At 31.2% G+C, this 21311-nt stretch overlaps 3 protein-coding genes across 3 annotated transcripts; 1 reads left to right on the top strand and 2 right to left on the bottom strand.

Annotated features, from left to right (window-relative positions):
• Positions 1 to 4100: 4100 nt before the first annotated feature.
• LOC114394790 (small nuclear ribonucleoprotein SmD1b) lies at positions 4101 to 6363 on the top strand. The gene is made up of 5 exons (XM_028356462.1): positions 4101 to 4222; positions 4344 to 4402; positions 4553 to 4629; positions 5580 to 5771; positions 5883 to 6363. The coding sequence occupies exons 2-5, from the start codon at positions 4389 to 4391 to the stop codon at positions 5945 to 5947; spliced, it is 348 nt and encodes a 115-aa protein (XP_028212263.1). The 5' UTR covers positions 4101 to 4222; positions 4344 to 4388; the 3' UTR covers positions 5948 to 6363.
• A 701-nt stretch (positions 6364 to 7064) lies between these two features.
• LOC114395855 (triphosphate tunnel metalloenzyme 3-like) lies at positions 7065 to 7918 on the bottom strand. The gene has a single exon (XM_028357722.1). The coding sequence runs from the start codon at positions 7767 to 7769 to the stop codon at positions 7164 to 7166; it is 606 nt and encodes a 201-aa protein (XP_028213523.1). The 5' UTR covers positions 7770 to 7918; the 3' UTR covers positions 7065 to 7163.
• Positions 7919 to 15440: 7522 nt separating this feature from the next.
• On the bottom strand, positions 15441 to 16059 carry LOC114395312 (glutaredoxin-C1-like). The gene has a single exon (XM_028357053.1). It carries the CDS (start codon positions 15997 to 15999, stop codon positions 15571 to 15573), a length of 429 nt encoding a protein of 142 aa, XP_028212854.1. The 5' UTR covers positions 16000 to 16059; the 3' UTR covers positions 15441 to 15570.
• Positions 16060 to 21311: the final 5252 nt, after the last annotated feature.

Below are 21311 nucleotides of genomic sequence, written 5' to 3'. Positions count from 1 at the left end.
GACATCTAATGATTCAAATGTCTGCTAGTTTATACCGTAGGTGTTTTGTAATTCTGTTTGTTTAGTTTTCTAAAGCATAAAAATAAATTGAAATATTACAATCTTCCATAATGGACACTTCTCTTTTGCTTTTGCTTTTGGGGCCTTGTGTGTCAATTGGTTGCTGCTTATGTTATGCAACTTTCATAACATAAACATAACAAGCCCGCGGGTCTTTTGCTTTGGCTATTTTTATTTGTTTCAACTTTCATGGAGCTACCTAACGTACATGCATGCTGTCTTTACCTATTCGTCGTTTTAATGTACTTGTATAATCTAAATTTATAGTTTTGGAGAAATTGCATGAAAAACCTTATTTTTACCTTGTAAATTAAAGTGCTTTATGATTTAATTATATCTTCTTTTTAATTTGTTTTGGTAAATTTTATTGTAAGATATGAAAATGATTTTTAATTAATATAAAAATATGATAGCCTTATTAAATGAATACATAATTGATTAAAGTAACTATCCAAGTATACTTGTTATTCTCTCCATCATGAATCTATATTTTCAACATAGTAATAATTAGTGTATGAGACCACTGTTACCATGCTTGTTAATTTCTTAAATATTATATAGATTTTCATAATGACATGTGATATAATGAAGAGGGTAACACTTATCATTGAGGCTCTAGGCATGCGATCCCTCTAATCCTAGTCCCATAGCGTGTTTAGCTGTAGTTAACTCAAGTGGATGATGGAAGCAAAACAATATTTATTTATTTTAGGATACATGTTGTATTGTAAAATTAATGATTAAACTAATTTAAATACATTTTATCGTCACATTCAAAAAATTAAAGTGAAAAGTATAATGTGATATAAGAGTATTTTTATTGTTGTAAAAAAAAAAACTTAACTTTTTTTTATCCAAAAACGGGCAAAACATAAAAATACATTCGAACTCATGTCACATTCCTTCCTTTTTCTCCTATTACCAAGTGAGAATGGTATATTAGCTTCCCCTTCTGTCCTCAATCCGTCTCCTTATATATCTGCAAAACAAAGCGTTTAAGCCATTTATGTCTATTACAATATTTGAGTTATTTTTGCTTTGACAATTATATAGTTTTCTTTTCTTAAGCGTGTACGTAATTAAATAGTTCATTTAGTTGGAAGAAATAGTTTTGAATAATTTGTCCATTGAGTTATCTGTATTTATTTTTAATTTGCTTCTTTCACTTATTTATTTATTTTTATACAGTGGGGACAATAAAATTAAAATCTCAAGCTCTATACAAAGTCTATAATCTATAATTAGGCGGATACTAGAGTAGTGCATATTTGCTTCTCTGATTTTATTTTCCTTTGTTTCCTCCTAAAAATCAAAAACCTTAGGCATCATGTATCCATGTATTAGTGGTTGAATAAATAAGGTGTTTAATGATTATGTACAGTGTCCTTTAATTATAATTTATTGTTAACATAATTTTTAAAATAATTATCATAAAAATCAACTAATTTATCATACATAAAAGATTATAATTAAATGATGATATGAATTTTTACACCCTAGTATAATTTTTTTTTTCATAAATAAATTGGAGCACGACTCATGTTGGTTGCATATTGAATAATGCATGTTAGGACCCCACGCACTACGGAGCGAGGGTGAAAGCGCGCGCAGCCTCCCATCTTTGACTTTCTTTTTTTTTCCCCAAAGAAATTGAAAATATCGGTTGCCGTCAATTTATAATTAATTGAGTTTTTTTTTTCATAAATTTATTCTAGATAACATGATTTCCAATTTAATGTTTTTCCCCTATGCATAGGTGTGGAACGAGGCAATTTATAATTTATTTGACTGGGATGCTTTTTAATCAATCAGCTCATGAAAATAGTGAATAGGGGGTTCCTTCGGATTAGGAAAACATGTTTTTGAAATATAATTTGAAGCACTATAAATTAATATAAATGACATAATAACCTTGGAGATGAGATTTGTAATTTTTTTAAAATCTTGTAATTTATTTCCGTCTTGTAAATGAGTACTTGATTTTGAGGATAAAACTCCCACTCTTTCAATTAACTCATTATTTTAATATTCTACCAATTTCTTAGGCGTCCACAAAAGAAGAAAAAATGATTAATTTGTTAAAATTTAGGAACTAAAAATTATTTTAAAATTTTATAGTCTTAAAAAACAAATACTCCAAATGCAAGGACTAAAACAACATACAACTAATAAGAATTATGTGCAGTTTTTAGTTTAAACTAATCTCTTAATTGTAATAGACATTTATGAACGAGATTTGTAGGACAATTTTTTGTTTCCAATGTCATATATAACTTTTGCTTTCTTTCAAAAAATATTCATATAAATGTTATATTCACAAAATGTAAGCAAACCCATACAACTAATGGGAATTATATGTAGTTTTTGGTTTAAACGAATTTCTTAATTGTAGTAAACATTTATGAACGAGATTTATAGCACAAAATTATTTGTTTCCAATGTCATTAACGATTAGTTTTTGAACAAATGTGCCATTATTAACTTTACAGTTTCTTCTAATTTTTTTTTTGCAGTTTTAAAATATAAAATAATATTTTTTTACAACCAAAAATATAAAATAAAATATTAAACATCCATATTAAACTTTGTGACTTGATTTACAAATCATATTTTTTTTTCTTATCACTTTAGACAAATTGCCCCAAAGCGGTCTAAAATGATATAGTTTGGACTAGACCACTAAAGAAAAAATGTAGCTCTATATTTTAACTTTCCATAGACGTTGAAATTATGCAAAAATTCAATTTATAGCCAAAATAATGATTGTTGCTCAAAGTCTTCTAAGTCCTAACAACATCTTTATTAATCGTAAGTTTAGGGCCAAATTCACCTTTGAATCTTCAAAATGGGTAAAGTCTCATTTTTTACAAAAATTGCAGATTTTTCTCCTAATTTTCTTACAATAAAAAATAAAATAAAAAAAAACAAAGATTTGCAGCTCAAGTTATTTACAAAATATAAAAGTGAGGCTAAAATTCCGCCCAAAAAAAATAGTATAATCAAAATGCTAAAAAGCCTAATTAACGTAGCCTAATAAATTAATTTAATGCTAAAACCACCCAATTAAGTTCAAAACTATTACAATAATAACTCTCACTCATTTATTCCCATGATAGGACTTGTGCTATATGATGGAGGATGGCTTATTTGAATGCACAATGAAAAGAGAAAACAACAATAAAATTTGAATTAATAACTAAAAAGAAAGAGAGAATTTTATTTTTAAAGCCAGGTTTCTATTTTCTCATTAATTAAAAAAATGTTTTTGTTTGTATTTATTTTTTCCCCCTTAGTTAGTCATATATAATGTAATGTTTTCATTAAAAAATTTATTCAATAATTAATGAAAATGTAATGAATGTGTGAGGTAGTGCTAATTTGTATATATTGACAAATGGAAATTATATAAACTATTTGAATCAAATTTAAAAAAAGCGCAAATAAAAGTGTGGATTCCAGGCATTAATTTTTTTTAGTAAATAATAAATGTACTGAATGTCATTTTTTTTTATTAAGGGGAATATAACAACAGAAAGATTTAAAAATTACAAATGCCTTGGTAAAACTACTCCTATAGCATTTGGATGAGTCTGATTCACAAACCAGAGAGTTGATATCAAAATTTCAGGCTAGCTTTTAAGTCATGCCAAATAGCCAACAACTTTGCATTGAGACATTGTACTGAATGTCATTTAATTACAAATAATATAAGTTTTAAGATTTTTATAATAATTATTGTATACTTCATATTTTTTTTATTTTTTATGATTGATATTATTAAAATTTCCATACACCAATATTACTTTTTATTAAATAAATTGTAAAAAGAAATGAAAATATTGAAAATTAATAAGCCAGAATTACATGAAAAATTAAACTATTGAAGTATGCAAACCAAAAAAATAAATTAAGGTATAAGAGAAAAGAAATCATATTTTTTGTAAAAGAAGAAAAAAAAAGTGCAGATAGAGAATTAATTTTAAGAATAAATTTATTTTCAATAATACTTTCTCTACTTTGATTGGAAATTCAAAATTCAAAATCACAAAATTATCCCTTAAGCCCTTACAAAGGAACCGCTTCTTCTTCTCTTCATCTGTCTCACTCTCACTTTTGATTTTTTGCCCTAAAACCCTCGCTGCCGTCGTGGTGGCCGCCCAAGGTAAGTCTTCGTCTTCTCTGAACTGCATCGCTGCTATTGTCTTCTAAATTTCTGCATTATTATATTAATTTGTGCAAAAGAAAATTTTCTCACTTTTTTTTCTCTCTATATTGCTTCACAGAAAAGAGAATAGAGAGCGCAAACGAGTCTTCATCTTCGACTCACCATGAAGCTCGTCAGGTTTTTCTCTGCTCTATCTCTCTCTTTGTTTTTTTTTTTTTTTTTTTTTGTTGCGTTGGTAAATTGATCTGTTTATGTGCTGCTATGTATTTTATTTTTTTTTATTTTCTGGGATCAAAGTCTAATAATATACGAACACTGCATGAGCAGGTTTTTAATGAAGTTGAACAATGAAACCGTGTCAATTGAGCTCAAGAATGGCACTATTGTTCATGGCACCATTACAGGTTTCTTTTCTTCTTCTTGTAGAGCCGTTTACAAACATCATGTTAGTGTTGGATTCAGTTGGGTTATTAGTTTTGAACTTGATCGTGAGGCATTTAATTATTTGCAAGGGTTTTCTTTACTCTTTAGGTGATTATTGATCGTGAGGCATTTAATTTTAGAGCATTTTATTGGTCTGGTATGGGTAAACATATAAAAGACCATCTCATTGGGTGGGGGATTTCTTCTAGCCTGAAAGTGGAGAGGGATTGGGGATTTAGCTTCCAAAATTGATTTTCTCTGGCGGCTGAATAACTGCAAATCTTTCCTTTACAGAGTAGTTCATTGTGGGGGTAATTTGGAGTATAATTAGACTGTGCTCTGTAGGATGATAATTTAAAGATACTGCAATTTCTTGTAGTTCTTATAGTGGTTTGAGACAAGCTGCCTCTGTGGGCTTTGGATGATGGTTGATTCTTGTATTAAGTTTTTGGGGGATAATTTGTGGGGAAATGATCCTTTCCTGGAAGATCTCAGGAACTTAATGTCTTCTAAGCTTATCACTTGACCGATTTCTCTTCTCATGGCTCAGTATTTTCTTGAAATTTCAACTTTCAGAGGAACTTGCATGATAGTGAAACTACTGAACTAGACTTCCTGACCACCTTACGCTTTTACAGTGTTACTTGATTCTAGTAATATCTTCCCAGTTCAAATAGAACAATGTGGATTTCCCACCCACACTCTAAGACGTATCTTTACCATTGTCTGATTAAAATTATTGCAACATCTTCCATGAAATTTCCTATTGGACATCCATCTGATTTGAGTTTGATCCAGCCATTTGGGTGTGTAGATAATAAATCTTTGATTTAGTGAGTCCTCTTACTATATTGCTGCTTCCTAGTTGAACTACACCAACAACTTTAAGACAGGAAGTCTTAGCTTACTGATTCTGGGATTTTTGCCACAGGTGTTGATATCAGTATGAACACACATTTGAAAACAGTTAAACTAACTCTGAAAGGGAAAAATCCAGTGACTCTGGATCATCTCAGTGTGAGGGGTAACAACATCCGTTACTACATTCTTCCTGACAGCTTGAATCTCGAGACCCTGCTTGTGGAAGAGACACCTAAGATCAAACCCAAGAAGCCAACTGCTGGTACTGTATATAGTTTAACTACAAAATTTACATCCATGCTCAATTCATTCTAATTGTTTCTTGGTGAGTTCCTCAGGTTTAATTTTTAACATATTTTCATCGCATTTCCAGGGAAACCTTTGGGACGTGGACGAGGAAGGGGCCGTGGGCGTGGGCGTGGACGTGGTGGTCGTTGAGTTGCACCTTTCTTCATTTTTGTGGCATGTGGTTATAAGCTATGCAGCAAGAATTTCTGGGTGGTTTTAGGAACTTCTGAGGAGCATATTATTTATTCCTGCTATTTTCTTGCAAGAGCTGAAACTGATGTAACCTGAATTACCTATCTGCTATTGCCTTATAGTTGTTAATGGGGAATCCATTGAGCAGTATGACAAATGGCCCACGACTTATTGGTTATACATAACACAGTAAATAGGCCCAAGAGTTGCCTAATGAGTTTGAACTAGATGATGGGTTTCCTGATGACACAGATTGTTATGTTTATTTACATGTATGAACGGTATTTCTTAAACGGCTTTTTTTTGTTTGCTTCTATTGTGTCACTAACTTACTGTCATATACACATTTTAAGTTAATGTATTTTTTTTTAGTATACCAGGGATATACTAGTTGGATGCACTTGCTACTGGCACCTTTGGGACAGGTCGGAGGGTACAAGTTGGTGCCTTTTGTTACAATACACATTTTGTTATGCTAACTTGCGAAGGAAGGATATTTACTTTAACATTTAGTTAATATAATGCCGCTCCTCCACGATTTTTTTAAAGTGCTAAATCGTTGCAGCGACTCTGTTCATTATACTATATATATTGGTTTCTCTCTGTCTTTGCCCATAAGCTTTGAGATACGTGGCTTCATTTTCAATAGAATCTGGATTGCAACTTCCTCGTGTTGTGGTTGTGAGCGTGTGATTCACATTAATCTAAATGGTCGAATAGAAATGTTGCTAATGATAGCTTCATTCCTTTCGGATTTGTAATAAGAATGTATGCCCCTTAGTTTTGTTCGACAGATCGTGATCTGTCTGTCCATAACTATTCGGCTCTAGTAATATTTATTATTAATATAGAAGTATGTTATCGTTTGGTATTTGATGGAATTTGAGCTCTGTTGAGATTTACTCTTTACATGGCTACGATGCCAATGTGGGGTGATTCAATTGGTTTAATCGACAACACTTGTCATTTCTGATATGCTCCACATAGTATGCTGCTTATTAGAGACCCTGCTAAATAGCCTGACTAGAATGAAGCCTTGTATAGAAATTCACCCAGTAATAATTAATATTATAAATAATGTAAAAAAAAAATGTGTTTTTAACTTTCTTAAACAATAACATAATATGCACGAAATAAAGCATAATATAATGCATTCATCAATAACATTTGTTCCTCATCCAGGCAACTTCCTGGACTGAAAAACAGCAAATTTGGAAAGTTTGGAATAAGAATAATTGATTCCATTCCCCTGAAGAAACTCCTCAAGCAATCTCTTGTGTCTCTCTGGGTCGTCACTCTCACATTCTAACTCGTAGTTTGTCCCGAAATCATAGTTGGTCTCATCAAGTTCCAGTTTCAAGCCTTTCCACTGATGCACAGCCCTCACATTCCTAAACCCACCTAAGCACACCACCCCATTTTCTCCAACACGGTACTCATCCCTCACCCTCTTGAGTATCTCTGAGGACTCCACGGATAAGAGCCTCCATGGCTCAGCAATGCATGCACGGCCAAGTGCGACGTCGAACGGCTCCTCGTGCTCCTCCATGCGGCTTATACCGGCCGAGATCACTGGCTTGGCCTTCAAGGAAAGGACGCAGTGTTCCAAGTCGTAGAAGCGGATTCGGAGAACGGCGAGGTTTGAAGTGAGCTCTTTGTTCATGCCATCGAAGAAGATGTTTTCTTGGATTAAGGTTTTGGTGTGGAAAGGTGCAAGCAAGTTGGATAGTTTCTGGTGAGTGGCTGAGTCTGGGAGACGAAGCTTGATCTCTACTTCCATTATTCAGTTTTTCCAAGCATCACAGAACAAGAAGGAATCAAGGTGGCATGGATTGGGAAATTCACGAGTGGTTTTAGCATTCGACTTTTTTCTGCCTCTAGAAATGGATAAGAGTTTAGAACGTTGCCCCTCATTCTTACTTTGCCAAGTGATAGACTTTCATTAACTTTTTGTTTTATACATATATACTCCTTTTTCTATGAGAAATATAATCATTTAATTATAACCTATCATCATAAATTTATTGATTTTTAAAAATTATTTAAAGTAATTCAAAATCAATGCATAAATATTAATTTTTTTATATAAAAATTCACATAATGTAAGAGATTTTTTTTAGTCCAGAACTATAATGTGTTTATGGTCTGATGACTAGTTTATCGTGATATGTATTTAAATTTTTCAATTTGGAAAAAATAATTAATAGCACTCCAGTGACTCAACTATGTATCATATAGTATAGATTAGTGAGAATGGTAATTGTTTTAGACTATCTAATAATTTCTCCTGACAAAAAGTAAAAAAAAAAAAGAATTATGTAATGTAATTATCATAAATATGTAATACATGTGTATTACTATTCTGCTCATTATTATTTTTCACTCTAAATTTTGTACTTCAGTTTCGTATTTTATTTTATTTTTCACCTTGAGGATATGTTTTTAGGGTAAGCACACAAATATTATGATAAAAGATAGGCAGGTTAATATTTCTTTTACAAATTAATAACCTAAAAAATACTGTCTGATTTATATTTAGCACAAATTTTGCCATGTCAATTATTTAATTAACCATGCCACATGACATGTAGCATTTTAATATAAATAAATATCAACGAAAACTAATATTTCCACTAAGAACTGCCATGTGGCACAATTCGCTAACATGGCAAAACTACCTTAAATAATACGTTTATTAACGATATTTGGTGCATTCTAGAGGATGTTTGAAAAGGGAAGCTGTTTCCTTCTTCAAAGACCTTTTTTGTGCAAACTCCCGAAGCAACTCAGATAATTAATCTCTAGAGTGAGTTCCCAAAATTGACAATCAAGCTTATTTTCTTAAGCGACTTAGGTAATTAAGCAGGAAGAAATTTACAGCTCTAAGCTCTATGGATTCCTAGAAAGCCTCAGGTCCTTATGGTTATCAATGACTATTTTCTTCAAATCCAGTTAGGATATTGTGGAAGATGAGGTGTTTAAAGCAGTGCACAAAGCCTTTGAGACAGGTACCATTGATAAAAATATTGCAGAAACACATTGCTCTTATTCTTATAAGTTATTATTATAAAGGTCGATACTCCTGTTCAGCTAAATGAGCTTAGGTCAACAACTTTATACAATGACATTTTTGGAGGAATCTACATTGCCCAAGTCATTGCAATGTCCACATCACCTGATAAGAAAATTTGACACCACACTTAGATGTTGTCTCTTCTTTTTTTTACAACGTCATGTCAAAGTGATCAAATATGATGATTTTTTTCTTCAAAATTGATCTAATTCAATTAGCGAAAACTCCTATTGCAAAATCCTACACCGTTTAACTCACATTTAACATGAGATTTAGTTAGATCATGAAGCAGCAACTACAAAAGAAAATTTGATAGCACACTTTAACCGAAAATCTTAAGACTCAATTTTATGGGGCTTTTTCTCACTTAGTGTTCAACTTTTTCACTTTTACTCATATTGGATTTCACCTCATACTTGTACTTCGACAATTAGTCCATGGAAGCTTGAAATGAATACAGTTTCACAGTTGTAAGAATCAGAACACATTAGTCCATGATGTCGGCCAGATATATGGAGATCAAGACAGTTGATAAACAACCAAGACTAATGTGCTGGATATGGTGGTGTCATTAGAAATACAATAGATGAATAGAATATGGGCCCAATCTAGCGTGGGAAAGGGGGACTTAGATAGATTATTTGCTGTAGTGATTCTACAATTGCAACTACTCTCGTATCAAATAGAGTTTAAAATAAGATGCATTATTAATTTATGCGGGTATCATCATTCATCAGTAACATCAGCAAATGATTTGGCCGAGACTGTTCATTGTTGGACTATCAATTTAGAGCACACTAAAAGGGAAGCTAATTAATTAATATGCATATTGGCTTGCAAAGGTTCCAAAAATACTGTGACTTTCAGGATTTGGAAATTAAGTCCTCCTCTTCTAAGTAAAGATCATGCATGCTATCTGATGCGATGTGTGTTTCCTATCTCAGGGCTACTTGTTCTATCCTTCTGAAGCATAAAAAAAATAATCATATACATACAACTTAAACTTAACTGCTTATAAAAAAAGTAAGTTTATTAACTTAATTAAATGACTTTATTACAATGTAAACTTTCAAGTTAGTACAAAGTTTGAAAAGTGTTGGGTTAAATAATATTGAATGAAATGTAATATACTGTGAATTGCTATTCTTTTAAATGAATAAGAAAAATATAAAATAAGATTTAACAGAAAATACGCTTGTGTGATTCTAACAAATATGATTTAGTAACTATCAGCATTTTCCTTTTAAAAATTGTTTATTGAATTGATGGAATTGATTGAGAGACTTATCGAGTGTTTTGTAGTTTTATCATAATTGCAATACAGAATAATTAAATGCATTTTTTAAATACAATCTAACAATGCATATTCAACATAGAGTATATACCACGCAAGTTAAAATCCTGCATTGAAGAGTCATGAAAGCTCCCGAACATAAAAAATGAAGAAGGAACCTTTCTTAGCCCCTTGCTGTGTCACTTCAGGTTCACATCTCATGCCTAGGGCAGTTCTTAAAATTTGGGGTTTAAAATCTGAGGAGGCCCATTACAACTTAATATGCGTTACATATACAAGTTCTACATAAATCTTGGCACGTGAGAATCTCATACAATTAACTCAACATTGCAATTTTAAAAGAAAACCTCAATCCATCATAATGTATTTTATTATTCGTGACGCTTTAATATTTCATGAGACCACACTAAGCACAAAACAATATGCACATCACAGCTTTTCCCAAAAGGATTTGGTGAAATCTAACCTGCCCCCTCAGTATCAGCTAAAAGTTATATAAATTAAGAAAATTTCAATCGTCACTCTACATATATTAATTATATATACCGACTAATATTTTTTTTATGACGACCACATTATAATTAATCTGTGAGAGAATCTTATTGATAATTTTTAGTGGATTATCTCTTTCAATTAAGTATTTTTTTTTATCCATATGTAAGGTTTCAATCTAAAATATTACTTAAAGAAATTAAATTCAAGAACTATTTGGATCAATAACTTATTGATAAACTCATTAATATTAAATTCAATAATAAATATTTTTTAAACAACACAGAATCTATATACAACAACAAAAAAACTTTATCCTACTAGGTGAATTGGTTACATGAATCAATACAACTTTATTTAATTAAGTTAAAAACTAAAATTTTAAAAATATTAGTATTTGCCTTGAGATCTATTTTAATTATATTTTTCTCTATTTTTTTCTTCTTCTCTTCATCTCTTCATCAGACTTAAAAATCACCTAATTTACTTTTTTTCTCACCTGTGTCTCTTAAAATAAAATTCACTAGCTTGTGCCTCTTAGATTTTTTTTTTTTTTTGTATAAATATCAAAACCATCTTGATATGATATTTTCTTGAATACTTTATATATCCTATCATAAATTCATAAACTTGTTCTTATCGTGTTTATTAAATTTCACTCAGTTCAAGAGCATTATGCAGCCTATGAAAAAATACTCTTAAAATGCATGTAAAATATACGTTTATAAATTATACATTATCAACCGTACTAATAATTTAATGGTAGTAATTGATTTAAATCACTTTCTATAAAAAAATTACTACAGTCTTTTAACAGTACAAATACTAGGAGCCACATATATAAATAATAACAATATTCTCATAATTTTTTCACACCTTTCCACTGCAAAGCCAAACAAAACAATACGGGAAGAAAATTATTTTCCCACTTTTCACACTTCATTTCTTATTAATTTGTGACACAAAGATAATGTTGAATGGCAGAGAAAAAATATCCCTTCTTGTACTTTCACTATTCTTTAGTGCACTTATGGTTTGTTTCTGCTTCATCCTAGTGATCCATTTCGTAATGGAATTGTCATCTGTCATGAATAATAGAGCTCGAAAAAATCAAGAAGTGCTGTGGGCAGGATTTGGCATTGCTCTTTTCTTAATATTTTGCTTTGCTTTTGTTGTCTTTGCTATATTTTCTGGTTGTCATATGGTTTATATAATGAATAGTAGCATCAAGATTGCACCTGCACCCACTCCTGAAGAAGCAGAACAGCAGCCACCCATGGTTTAACACTTGCATTGAGATCTTCATGATCAAAGTTCATTACTTGAGTTAGGAAGGATTTGATTAACAGTATAGTAGGTGGTTTATTCCCCCCTCTTTTTAATTTTAATTTTACTGAACCTTTTTGCCCGCAAATGCTTGTAATTAAAATTATATGTGAAATGTACATGTTTTTGGGCTACATAGTAAGTAGGGACACTTTCTCGTTCTCAAAAGCTCAAACCCCGCACAAGATAGGGACTTTAGTGGCACTTGATAATCACGCACTACAATGCTTCAAGAGTCTCTTTGGTTTCACTGTGGGAAGTATGACAATTATTTTTGCCTCATGTCAAAAATAGTCTTAATGAAGATACAAATGTTTGGTTATTATTAGGTGAGGCTAATTTTGTTTCTAAGTTAATTTTGTTTTGATACGTGATAAAAAATAATTTTTATCTTTAAGTTGAAATTTTTTTTCTCCAAGTACGTAATTTAAGGAGTTGGTCGAATTATGAAAATAAAGTTTAGTACCTTAGATATGTCAAGTTTGAAAATTATGAAACTCTATCTTTATAATTCGATCAAATCCTTAAATTACATATTTAAGGAGTTTGTTGAAGATAAAGTTTTGTACCTAATTTAAGGAGTTGGTTGAATTATGAAGATAAATGATCTCCTCACCAGGAATTGAAGTTTTGTCATCTCTGTAACCATGCCAAGTTTGGAAATGCTCCCTGCATAGTTTGGGAATTGCTCCTGGAATTGACAATAAATTTGGTAAAACTTCAGCTTCTTGTTTCTTTTGTATAACCTAGCTTTTATATTGTCTAAGTTTTTGTTGGGGGGAAAAGATCCATTAATACTGGGATCTTATGTGTCTTCCATGCCTTGCACTATTGCAAGGACCTGACACACCCCAACTAAATCTAGTTAAAATATTTTATTGATAATCACGAATTTTAGATCGGATATATTTGCAAGTTGCAAAGGGTGTGGTACTGAACCTTTGTTACTTGATAAATTTGTAATTATTTTTACCATATATTTAATTTTCTTCTATCATTCGATTATATGTTGATAGATAATGTTACTCTAAGAAATTTAAAATCGCCAACCTAGCTTAAGATGCGAATTCAGTGAGCAAATCTTGATTATAAATTCAGGAATTACAGACTGCATCAATCTGATTTAATTGATGTATTCTTTAAAGAGTGTGCAACCCGATTGATGTATTTTTAATTGTCTCTTAGTACGTACATGGAAATAAGCAAAGTTTTAATCCATCCGGTTTTGCTAAAATCCCTTGCAGTCTTGCATATATTAAATATATAAAATGGCTGCTACAGTATACATTGTGTGATGAAAAATGGTAGGATGTTGCAAGAGTTGTAGTAATCACGATGTTGAACCCCATGCATCGGATTTGTGAACTAACTCCATTTTTCATGCATCCAATCTAATTAAGCTACTTTAATTAATTTTGTTAGGCTGTAAAAGAAAGGTTTGCTGAACTTTATTATTATGCCACTTTACCAAGACAAGTTACATTGAAACACTTTATTGTTCCTTATATTATATATAAGGTTTTGGTCATTAATTAGATCTTCATGAAGAAGAAAAATAAAACATTATGCCTACAGAGAAGACGTGGCATGGTGACAAGCATATCGAGCTCAAGCTGAGATTGTTAATTAATGTGATGCATTGGAGACAGAAACCCCCTTGTAATAGCTAGCAAGTCTAAAAGATTAGTAGCTAACAAACAGAACAAAGTACATAAGCACACCAAAGTTGATGTGTTTGCACTAATGAGCGAACATAGAAGAGGATCCACCAATTACCGTGACAGTATATATATTCATATGGTTTTTGGACTAGAGGCACAATATTTTATACATATGAAAATATAGCCAAAAGAAGAGGGGGTGATGTGGTGTACCTAAATGCAATATCATAGAAAAACTAAAGCACTGGTTATTACTCATTGAGAAATGATATCAGCTTATAAAAGACTTTATTTCCATAAACTTGGCATTTGGCAATGGCAGCAAAATGAAACCTCAAAAGTACCAGTTATAAAAATAAGTCAAACCTTGTATTTCAAAGTCATCCTCGGTTGAGCAAATGAGGAATTGAAATTTCACAATCTCTGTTGCCATGTCAAGTTTGGAAACGCTCCTGGATTATATAGTTCGGGAATTGTTCCCTAGAATTTGGAATCTGATTTTGTGAAATTTCAGCTTCTTGTTTCATGATTTGGTCAGATTGATGAATCACCTAATTTTTATTTTGTGGAAATTAATTTTTGTTGGGACATGCATGGAACGACAACATCATATAGAAAGACTAAAACACTGGTTAATACTCATTGAGCAATGATATCATCTTATAAAAAACTTTATATTCATAAACTTGGAAATGGTAAAAGTATGGGTGGTTAATTTTACACTTTTACTCATCTCGACCCTGGCTATATATCCCTTTGATCAAAACATCAGTCTTGCGAGAGCAAATTTAAAACCTACATCCTTTCTTAGATCGCTTATTTTAGTTCAAATGATTTTTGTTTTTTCGTTCACTTTTTTTTAGCTTCATTTTAATTATATCCTTCCTCTATTTCTATCTCTCTTTTATTCTTTGATTAATCTCACACCCCACAAGTACGGAAAAAGACATTATGATTAATAAAAGAAGAAAACCCGCATTGCAAAATACGATGTGTCTCACTCTTTATTCTTTTACAGAAATGTGTGTATATATATATATATATCATAGAGACTTTGTACCGGTCAATGATCATGCTCTCTTCCCTTAATTCCATGTAGCAAAGTTAATTAGATGGATAAAAATTAGACCACACACACAAACACTCTTTCACTTCATTCGTTGAAGATGTTCTCCAAAGAGTAAACAGCTAGGTTCATGTGATATATAGTTAAATTATTAATTAACTTTTCCCAAAAATTGAAAAACTCGCTGCGTGTCACCAGGAGATTGACTAGAACTATGGATATGTTGTGATCTTCTACCATATATATGTAGGAGCACATTTATACCGATATATATATATATATAAGAAATTAAAGTTGAGGAAAGAGTTTCAGCAGAACTTCTTGTTCATTCATTTCCATTAAACATGTGCTTCTTTATACAAGCTAAACAACACGTACACACGAACTACAAAAGCAAAAGAAAATTGAGAGAAAACAATTTCTTACAACAGATAAAGCTTGTTAGAAGTGAAAAGGCTCTAATTAGCTTTTTTCCTACTTTTTTTTTTGTTTCTTTGGAGGAAAACTAGCTAGCTAGTTAGCTAATACTCATGATAAAATCTCAAGTATGGATAATATAATAGTAATACGGTTGCTCCCGGAGACAACAAGCAAAGCAATGTCTAAAAAAAAAAAAACAAATGAAGACAATAGACAGTGCTTTGTTTTAATTACTCTAATTAATCAGTTTCAAAGCCACAAGGCACCAGCTTGTTTGAGAAGAGGAACAAGGGTGCCACTGATGTGGAAAGCCAAAACCCTGTCCATGGAGCCAACAAGTTTCCCTCCAATGAAGACCACAGGAACAGCAGCAGAAGCAGTGGAGTTGATTCCATTTCCAATTCCAATTCCAAGGAGTCTCATAAGTGCACTCTCCATGTCTTTCCCTTTGGGATCTTGGTCAAGCTCATGCACTGTGGGGTTAACCCCCATTCCACAGAAGAGCCTCTTCATTGCATGGCACATGCAACAGCTACTCACACTGAATATCACCACTGCACTCTGTGAGGCCAGTCTTGCCACTCTCTCCATCTGGTCCTCTTCCATGCTCCTCCGAACCCTCATGTAGTAGCTCCATGCAGGCTCCACTTGGTAATGCATTATGTTCTCTTGCCTCATAGTACTAACTACTAAACAAAACCAACTATCAAAGTGTGTTAATTAGAAGGAATGTGTGTGTATGTGGCTCGGAGTGTTTGTGGTGAGAAAAAGGGTGAAGAGAAGGCATGGTTTTATAAGGGTGAAAGTGGAAGAACTGAACTGAATTGAATTGAATTGCTTTATTTGTCTGTTGTTGTCGCAGGGCGTGTCTCTGGTTCAGAGGGGGTGTTGTCTGTGTTGTGTCTACATACTGTGCTTTGATTTATACATCCAGCCGTAATGCTTGCTTACTCGAGGAGAGCAATGCATGCATGTTTGTCACACTTCGATTATTTTGTTTTTTTTTTTTACTAATTAGTGTTGATTAAAAATTTAAAAGAAAAAAATATTTATCGGAAATATCTGTAAAAAAAACCATGAAAAATATAATTTTATATATTTCAATAAAAAAATCTTTTTAATTTATTAATCGCTACCATTGGTTAGGCCTAGGATTTGTCAAAAAAGAAAGAAAAAAAAGCATGTCACAGAAAAACCAAAAAAGCAAATGGTTAATCTACGTAGCAGGATTTCTGAGCCAGCAATAGAGCCGGATGGATGTTTGTCCAAGATTGAGTGAGACCCAAAGAAAGTAAAAGTGGAAACATTAAAATATTTAGATATATATATATAAAATGTATTTAAAAATTAACTTTCTTCGCAAAACATATATCATTCATCTAATAAATGAATATAATATTTTTTTACATTATTATATCTCTTTTGTCATTGACATTATTAAGCAATGTTAGATTAGAAGAAATGTAGTATTTAAAAAGGCATTAATCTTCTAAAACTAAACAATATGGGACTTAAGAATGTGGAGATGGGTTAGTTTAAGATGCACTATATATTAAAAAGCAGCTAGGTTAGGCATGACGTGAGATTGTAGAAGCGGTTGATATTATTTAGTATGATTTTATTTTATATATTTATGAATGTATGAAATAAAAAGGGATATGATCGAAATTGAAACAAGATTTGTATTGAAGGTTAGAGACATAAGAAGCAGGCCTTTTTCTGGGAAAAGTGGAATTAGGATGTTGTAGTGCAGGCAGAGAGCGGGGTGCGTCCTTGTTGTCGACCAACCATTTACCATTACCACACTCCCTTTTTGTTTCTTCCTTCTGACATTTCCCATTCACTTATGTTTCTGCCTTTCCAAAATCCCAATTAAGATCACCACACTTCAGAGTCAACACATGCTTGCTTCATTCCACTTCGTTTTATCACCATCATGCCTTCACTAATATTCATATCCTTATATATGTACTAGTACTAATCTTCCTCCATGTAAAATGATTACTTTATTATTTGCCGCTAAAGTAAACGCCTAGCTACTAATTAATTAAATGAAAATTATCTCAAGAAACAAAATAAGAGGTGCAATTTCTTTCTTTCTTTTAATTAAGAAAGAAAAATGTATATATGCATATCATTTAACCAACATGCATGATATTTAAAACAAATTACTACATAATCCATAATCCAGGAACAACAGGATCTCAATCAGTTCTTACGTAATACATAATTGAATTTCATTCTTTCTTTTTCATAAATAAAAAATCTTGTTATGCATCACATAAAAAATTGTGGAAACTACAGATAAGTAGTAAATAATCCCAAGTCATAAAATAATTTTTTGTTATTTGTAGAGTGGAATGGCAACTTATAAAACACATGTAATTAAATTATTTAGTATTTTTTTATCACATCAACCATCATATTTCATACTATTTTGAAAGTTTTATTTTTGTTTCTCTTATTTATGTAAATGTATTGCATGCATGTAATTTTTGTGTGGGATTGAAAAGTTAAAATATGTGCAAAATATATGAGTATAGAGTAGTAGTAGAGTGGAGGGATGTTCACCTAAAGCAGTGACAAAGTGGCAGTTGGTGTTGAAAACACGATAGAGGTAGGCGTGGGGTGGGTGTTGTTCAACCGCATGCTGCTGAATCGGGCGGCGGAACCATACTGACGTGGCCACACTTTTGGATGAATTGTCGTTTTGGAATAAGTACTAGTATATGCATTGGAAATCACACAACTTAATTAGTTTCCTCTCTCATCCTTTGTCATCAATCACACATTTCGCCTTCAAACTTTTTCTCCTCTTTTTTTACACCACTTCCAAGTTTAATTTGTTGAATCTATGTTTTAAGCTTCTTTTTCTTTTTCTTTAATGTGACCATTTCAGTTTTATAAATAAAAAATTATTAAATTTTTATTAATAAATTATCATTTAAATTATATAAGTGAGCTTGATATTTTATTTAATTTAAAATTTTAAAATTTAAATTTATAAATTCTTTTAATTTATATAATATTCGACTTTCTTATTTTTATTTGGTATAAAATTTCACTTTATATTTATACTCCAAAAAATATATTCATTATCATTAAATTTAAATTAGATGATATTGAATATAGTTTGTTTTCTTTTAGTATAAAATATGATTTCAAATACCCAAAGTTAATTAAAAAAACTGACAAACCTTGTTAGTCTATTTAGATTAGAAATGAATATAAAAATAGAAAATAAATAAAGAATAAAAAGTTTGGATGCATTAATATTAGAAATAAATAAAAGAACTTTCCTCACTTATTTTGGATATATATATATGAAAAAAGGTGAAAAATAAATATTATTATATAAAAATATATTTATAACAATTAAAAATAGAAGTTTTTTCTGTGATACCTTTTCATAAGACTAAATTATTTATTGATTTTTTAAAAAATATATTATAAAAATCATTTGATTAATCTAATTAAGTATTGGCCGGAATGCGACACATGCTGAAGTCAAGCAACCCAATGAGATCGACCAACAAATCTTTTAATATATTATTATTATTATTACATAAGTTGCACTAAATTTTTTTATTATCAATCAAAACTTAAATTCTATAATAACTACCTATTTGAATCAATTTGATCAAAACTTATTATATCATTTTTTATTTGAAAGAAAAATTATTATATATATAAATAATAATTTGTTAAAAACATATATTATTATAATCATTAATAATTAGTAAATTTAAAATACTATTTGTACAAATTAAATCGTATAAGTAAAATTCTTAAATCATGTGGTGTTTAATTTTGATCTCATAATTAAATTATGTACATTCACATTCATATCCACATCCTCACACACACTTTATACTTTGGCTCTCCCTTTGGCTCTCCCTTTACCACTGTAGGTCATGGTGGTTGGAGTCGATGTCTCACCCCTTGCCATTCTGGCACTTGCATCAAGGCCAAAACAACCTCAACCTTCGTCGAGGCGCACCAACCTCACCTCCTGCATCGTGGTTACCATCTTCCCAATTTCCATCGTCATCATCATCGTCATTCTCATTGTGTACTATATCGTCTTCAAACTCTACGCCATCAAAATCATCATTAACGTCACCTAGCTCCTCTTTCTCCGTCGCTAATGACACTATTAACTTTACTTTCTCTCCATGCGCCTCTATTAGAAACCCTAATCACTCCATGTTTTCCCACTATGATAGTTCCCTCCACTCATCTACTTTAGTAGCCAGATTAGTTACATGTTAATCCTTTTATTTTAGAAAATTCATAATTTTAGTTCCCATATTTTAAAATATATACATTTTTGAATCAACCTTTATTTTTGTCTACATTTTATTTCTTTTATTGCAATTAATTAAATTATTTTGTGATGATACATTAAATGAATATGTAAGGTCTAGGATTCAATTGGATAAAAAAGGTAAAATTGTATTTTTGGTCCCCCTAGTTGTCTCCAATTTTGATTTTGATTCCCCTTTAAAATTATTGACGAATTTTGTCCTCCTATTTTATCAAAACACGCAATCTTCGTCCCCCAGTTTAGAATTGGACGTTGACCGTTACAAATGAATGTTGACTGTCACATGTCACGTGTCATGTTTTGATTGGCCATTGACAACAACAATGCATTTCATCTTCCATGGAGTTGGGGGACAAGATTGTGTGATTGAATAAAATAGGAGGATAAAATTCGTTAATAATTTTAAAGGGAGACCAAAATCGAAATGAAAGACAAATTGAGAGACCAAAAATACAATTTTGTCTAAAAAAGGATAAAATTGAGGTTCGACTAGAATGACAAACTTTTTAAAATAAGACGATCAAATATTTTCATTTTAAAATAGGAGACTAAAATCACGTTTTTTTAAGATAAAAGGATCAAATGTTTTAATTTTAAAATGAAAAAATTAAAATTACATCAAACAAAATAAGATTTAAACCTAATTTTTACTTTATTGAAATCAAACAGTGAAATAGTCATTTGAGATATATCTACATAAGTTTTTCTTAGCTCATATTCCTCCATGTGATTCACGGTTAATTTGATTATAAATTAAAAATAAGCAATAAATAGTGATTCTGTAGTGGCTGTGAAGCTCAACCGTGGGCCTGTCCTTGGTAATCACCAGTATGTCTCCATGGTTAATCAGACTAAAGCTTGGCTCAAGAAGGACTGGTAAGTAGAAGGCCACCATACTCTTAGAGCAAGCAACTCCATGGCAGACCATTTAGCGGCTAAGGGCAATACTTTATCTATTAGCTTACACGTCTATTCACACTCTTATTACTGACTGTAATCTCCAAATGTGGAGTGATTGTATAGGGGTTACTCTACCTAGAAACGTTCCTGCGTAATGGCTTTTAGCCTCCTTTGAATAACAATAAAATTGTGCAAAATTTTATTAAAAATATTTCTGTGAATTTTTATTTTTATAACTTGAACCATGCATACCACTTATACAAACTCCACGTGATTCGCCTTATTGATGCATACAATAAAATTGTTATGAAACTCATTCAACTAACAAAAGTCACGTGCATTAATGCTAATTCTTTTTGAGGAAATGCATTAATGTTAATTAAAAATATATTTTCAATTTAATGGTTAATATTAATTATTTATTATTATCTTTAGATTTCAAAGAAAAATAAATAATGAAAATATTAAAATTATTCATGCAGTAAATTAATTTTTCCTATTTTTATTACAATAATTAAAAAATATCTTTGTAAGTACGTTATAAAATGTAAAAACTGGTGGCATGGAAGAATACAGAAAATTTATCTGGATTCTTCGGTTCATTATTTGGAACAAAGTCCGCGGGAATTTTCAAGAAGAATCGACGGTTATCTAGAAAGAGAAGAACTCATGCCACGTAAGCCAGCAACAGTTAATTCATCTTCTCTTGAAACTTCTCGAACTTTCATTCTTTCCTTGTCTTCTATTATAAATCTCCTCGTCT

Source organism: Glycine soja, chromosome 18 (genome assembly GCF_004193775.1).
Source record: "Glycine soja cultivar W05 chromosome 18, ASM419377v2, whole genome shotgun sequence".
NCBI classification, from domain to species: domain Eukaryota; kingdom Viridiplantae; phylum Streptophyta; class Magnoliopsida; order Fabales; family Fabaceae; genus Glycine; species Glycine soja.
Note: the sequence above shows the minus strand (reverse complement) of the source record. Positions and strands in the feature narration are given on the sequence as shown.

Bases quoted from the DNA above. Each gene is read 5' to 3' on its own strand.
- LOC114394790 (XM_028356462.1), top strand. The intron at 4,630-5,579 runs GTTTCTTTTCTT...TTTTTGCCACAG, and splicing joins TGTTCATGGCACCATTACAG to GTGTTGATATCAGTATGAAC. The intron at 5,772-5,882 runs GTACTGTATATA...TCGCATTTCCAG, and splicing joins ACCCAAGAAGCCAACTGCTG to GGAAACCTTTGGGACGTGGA.
- LOC114395855 (XM_028357722.1), bottom strand. From the start codon at position 7,769: ATGGAAGTAGAGATCAAGCTTCGTCTCCCAGACTCAGCCACTCACCAG.
- LOC114395312 (XM_028357053.1), bottom strand. From the start codon at position 15,999: ATGAGGCAAGAGAACATAATGCATTACCAAGTGGAGCCTGCATGGAGC.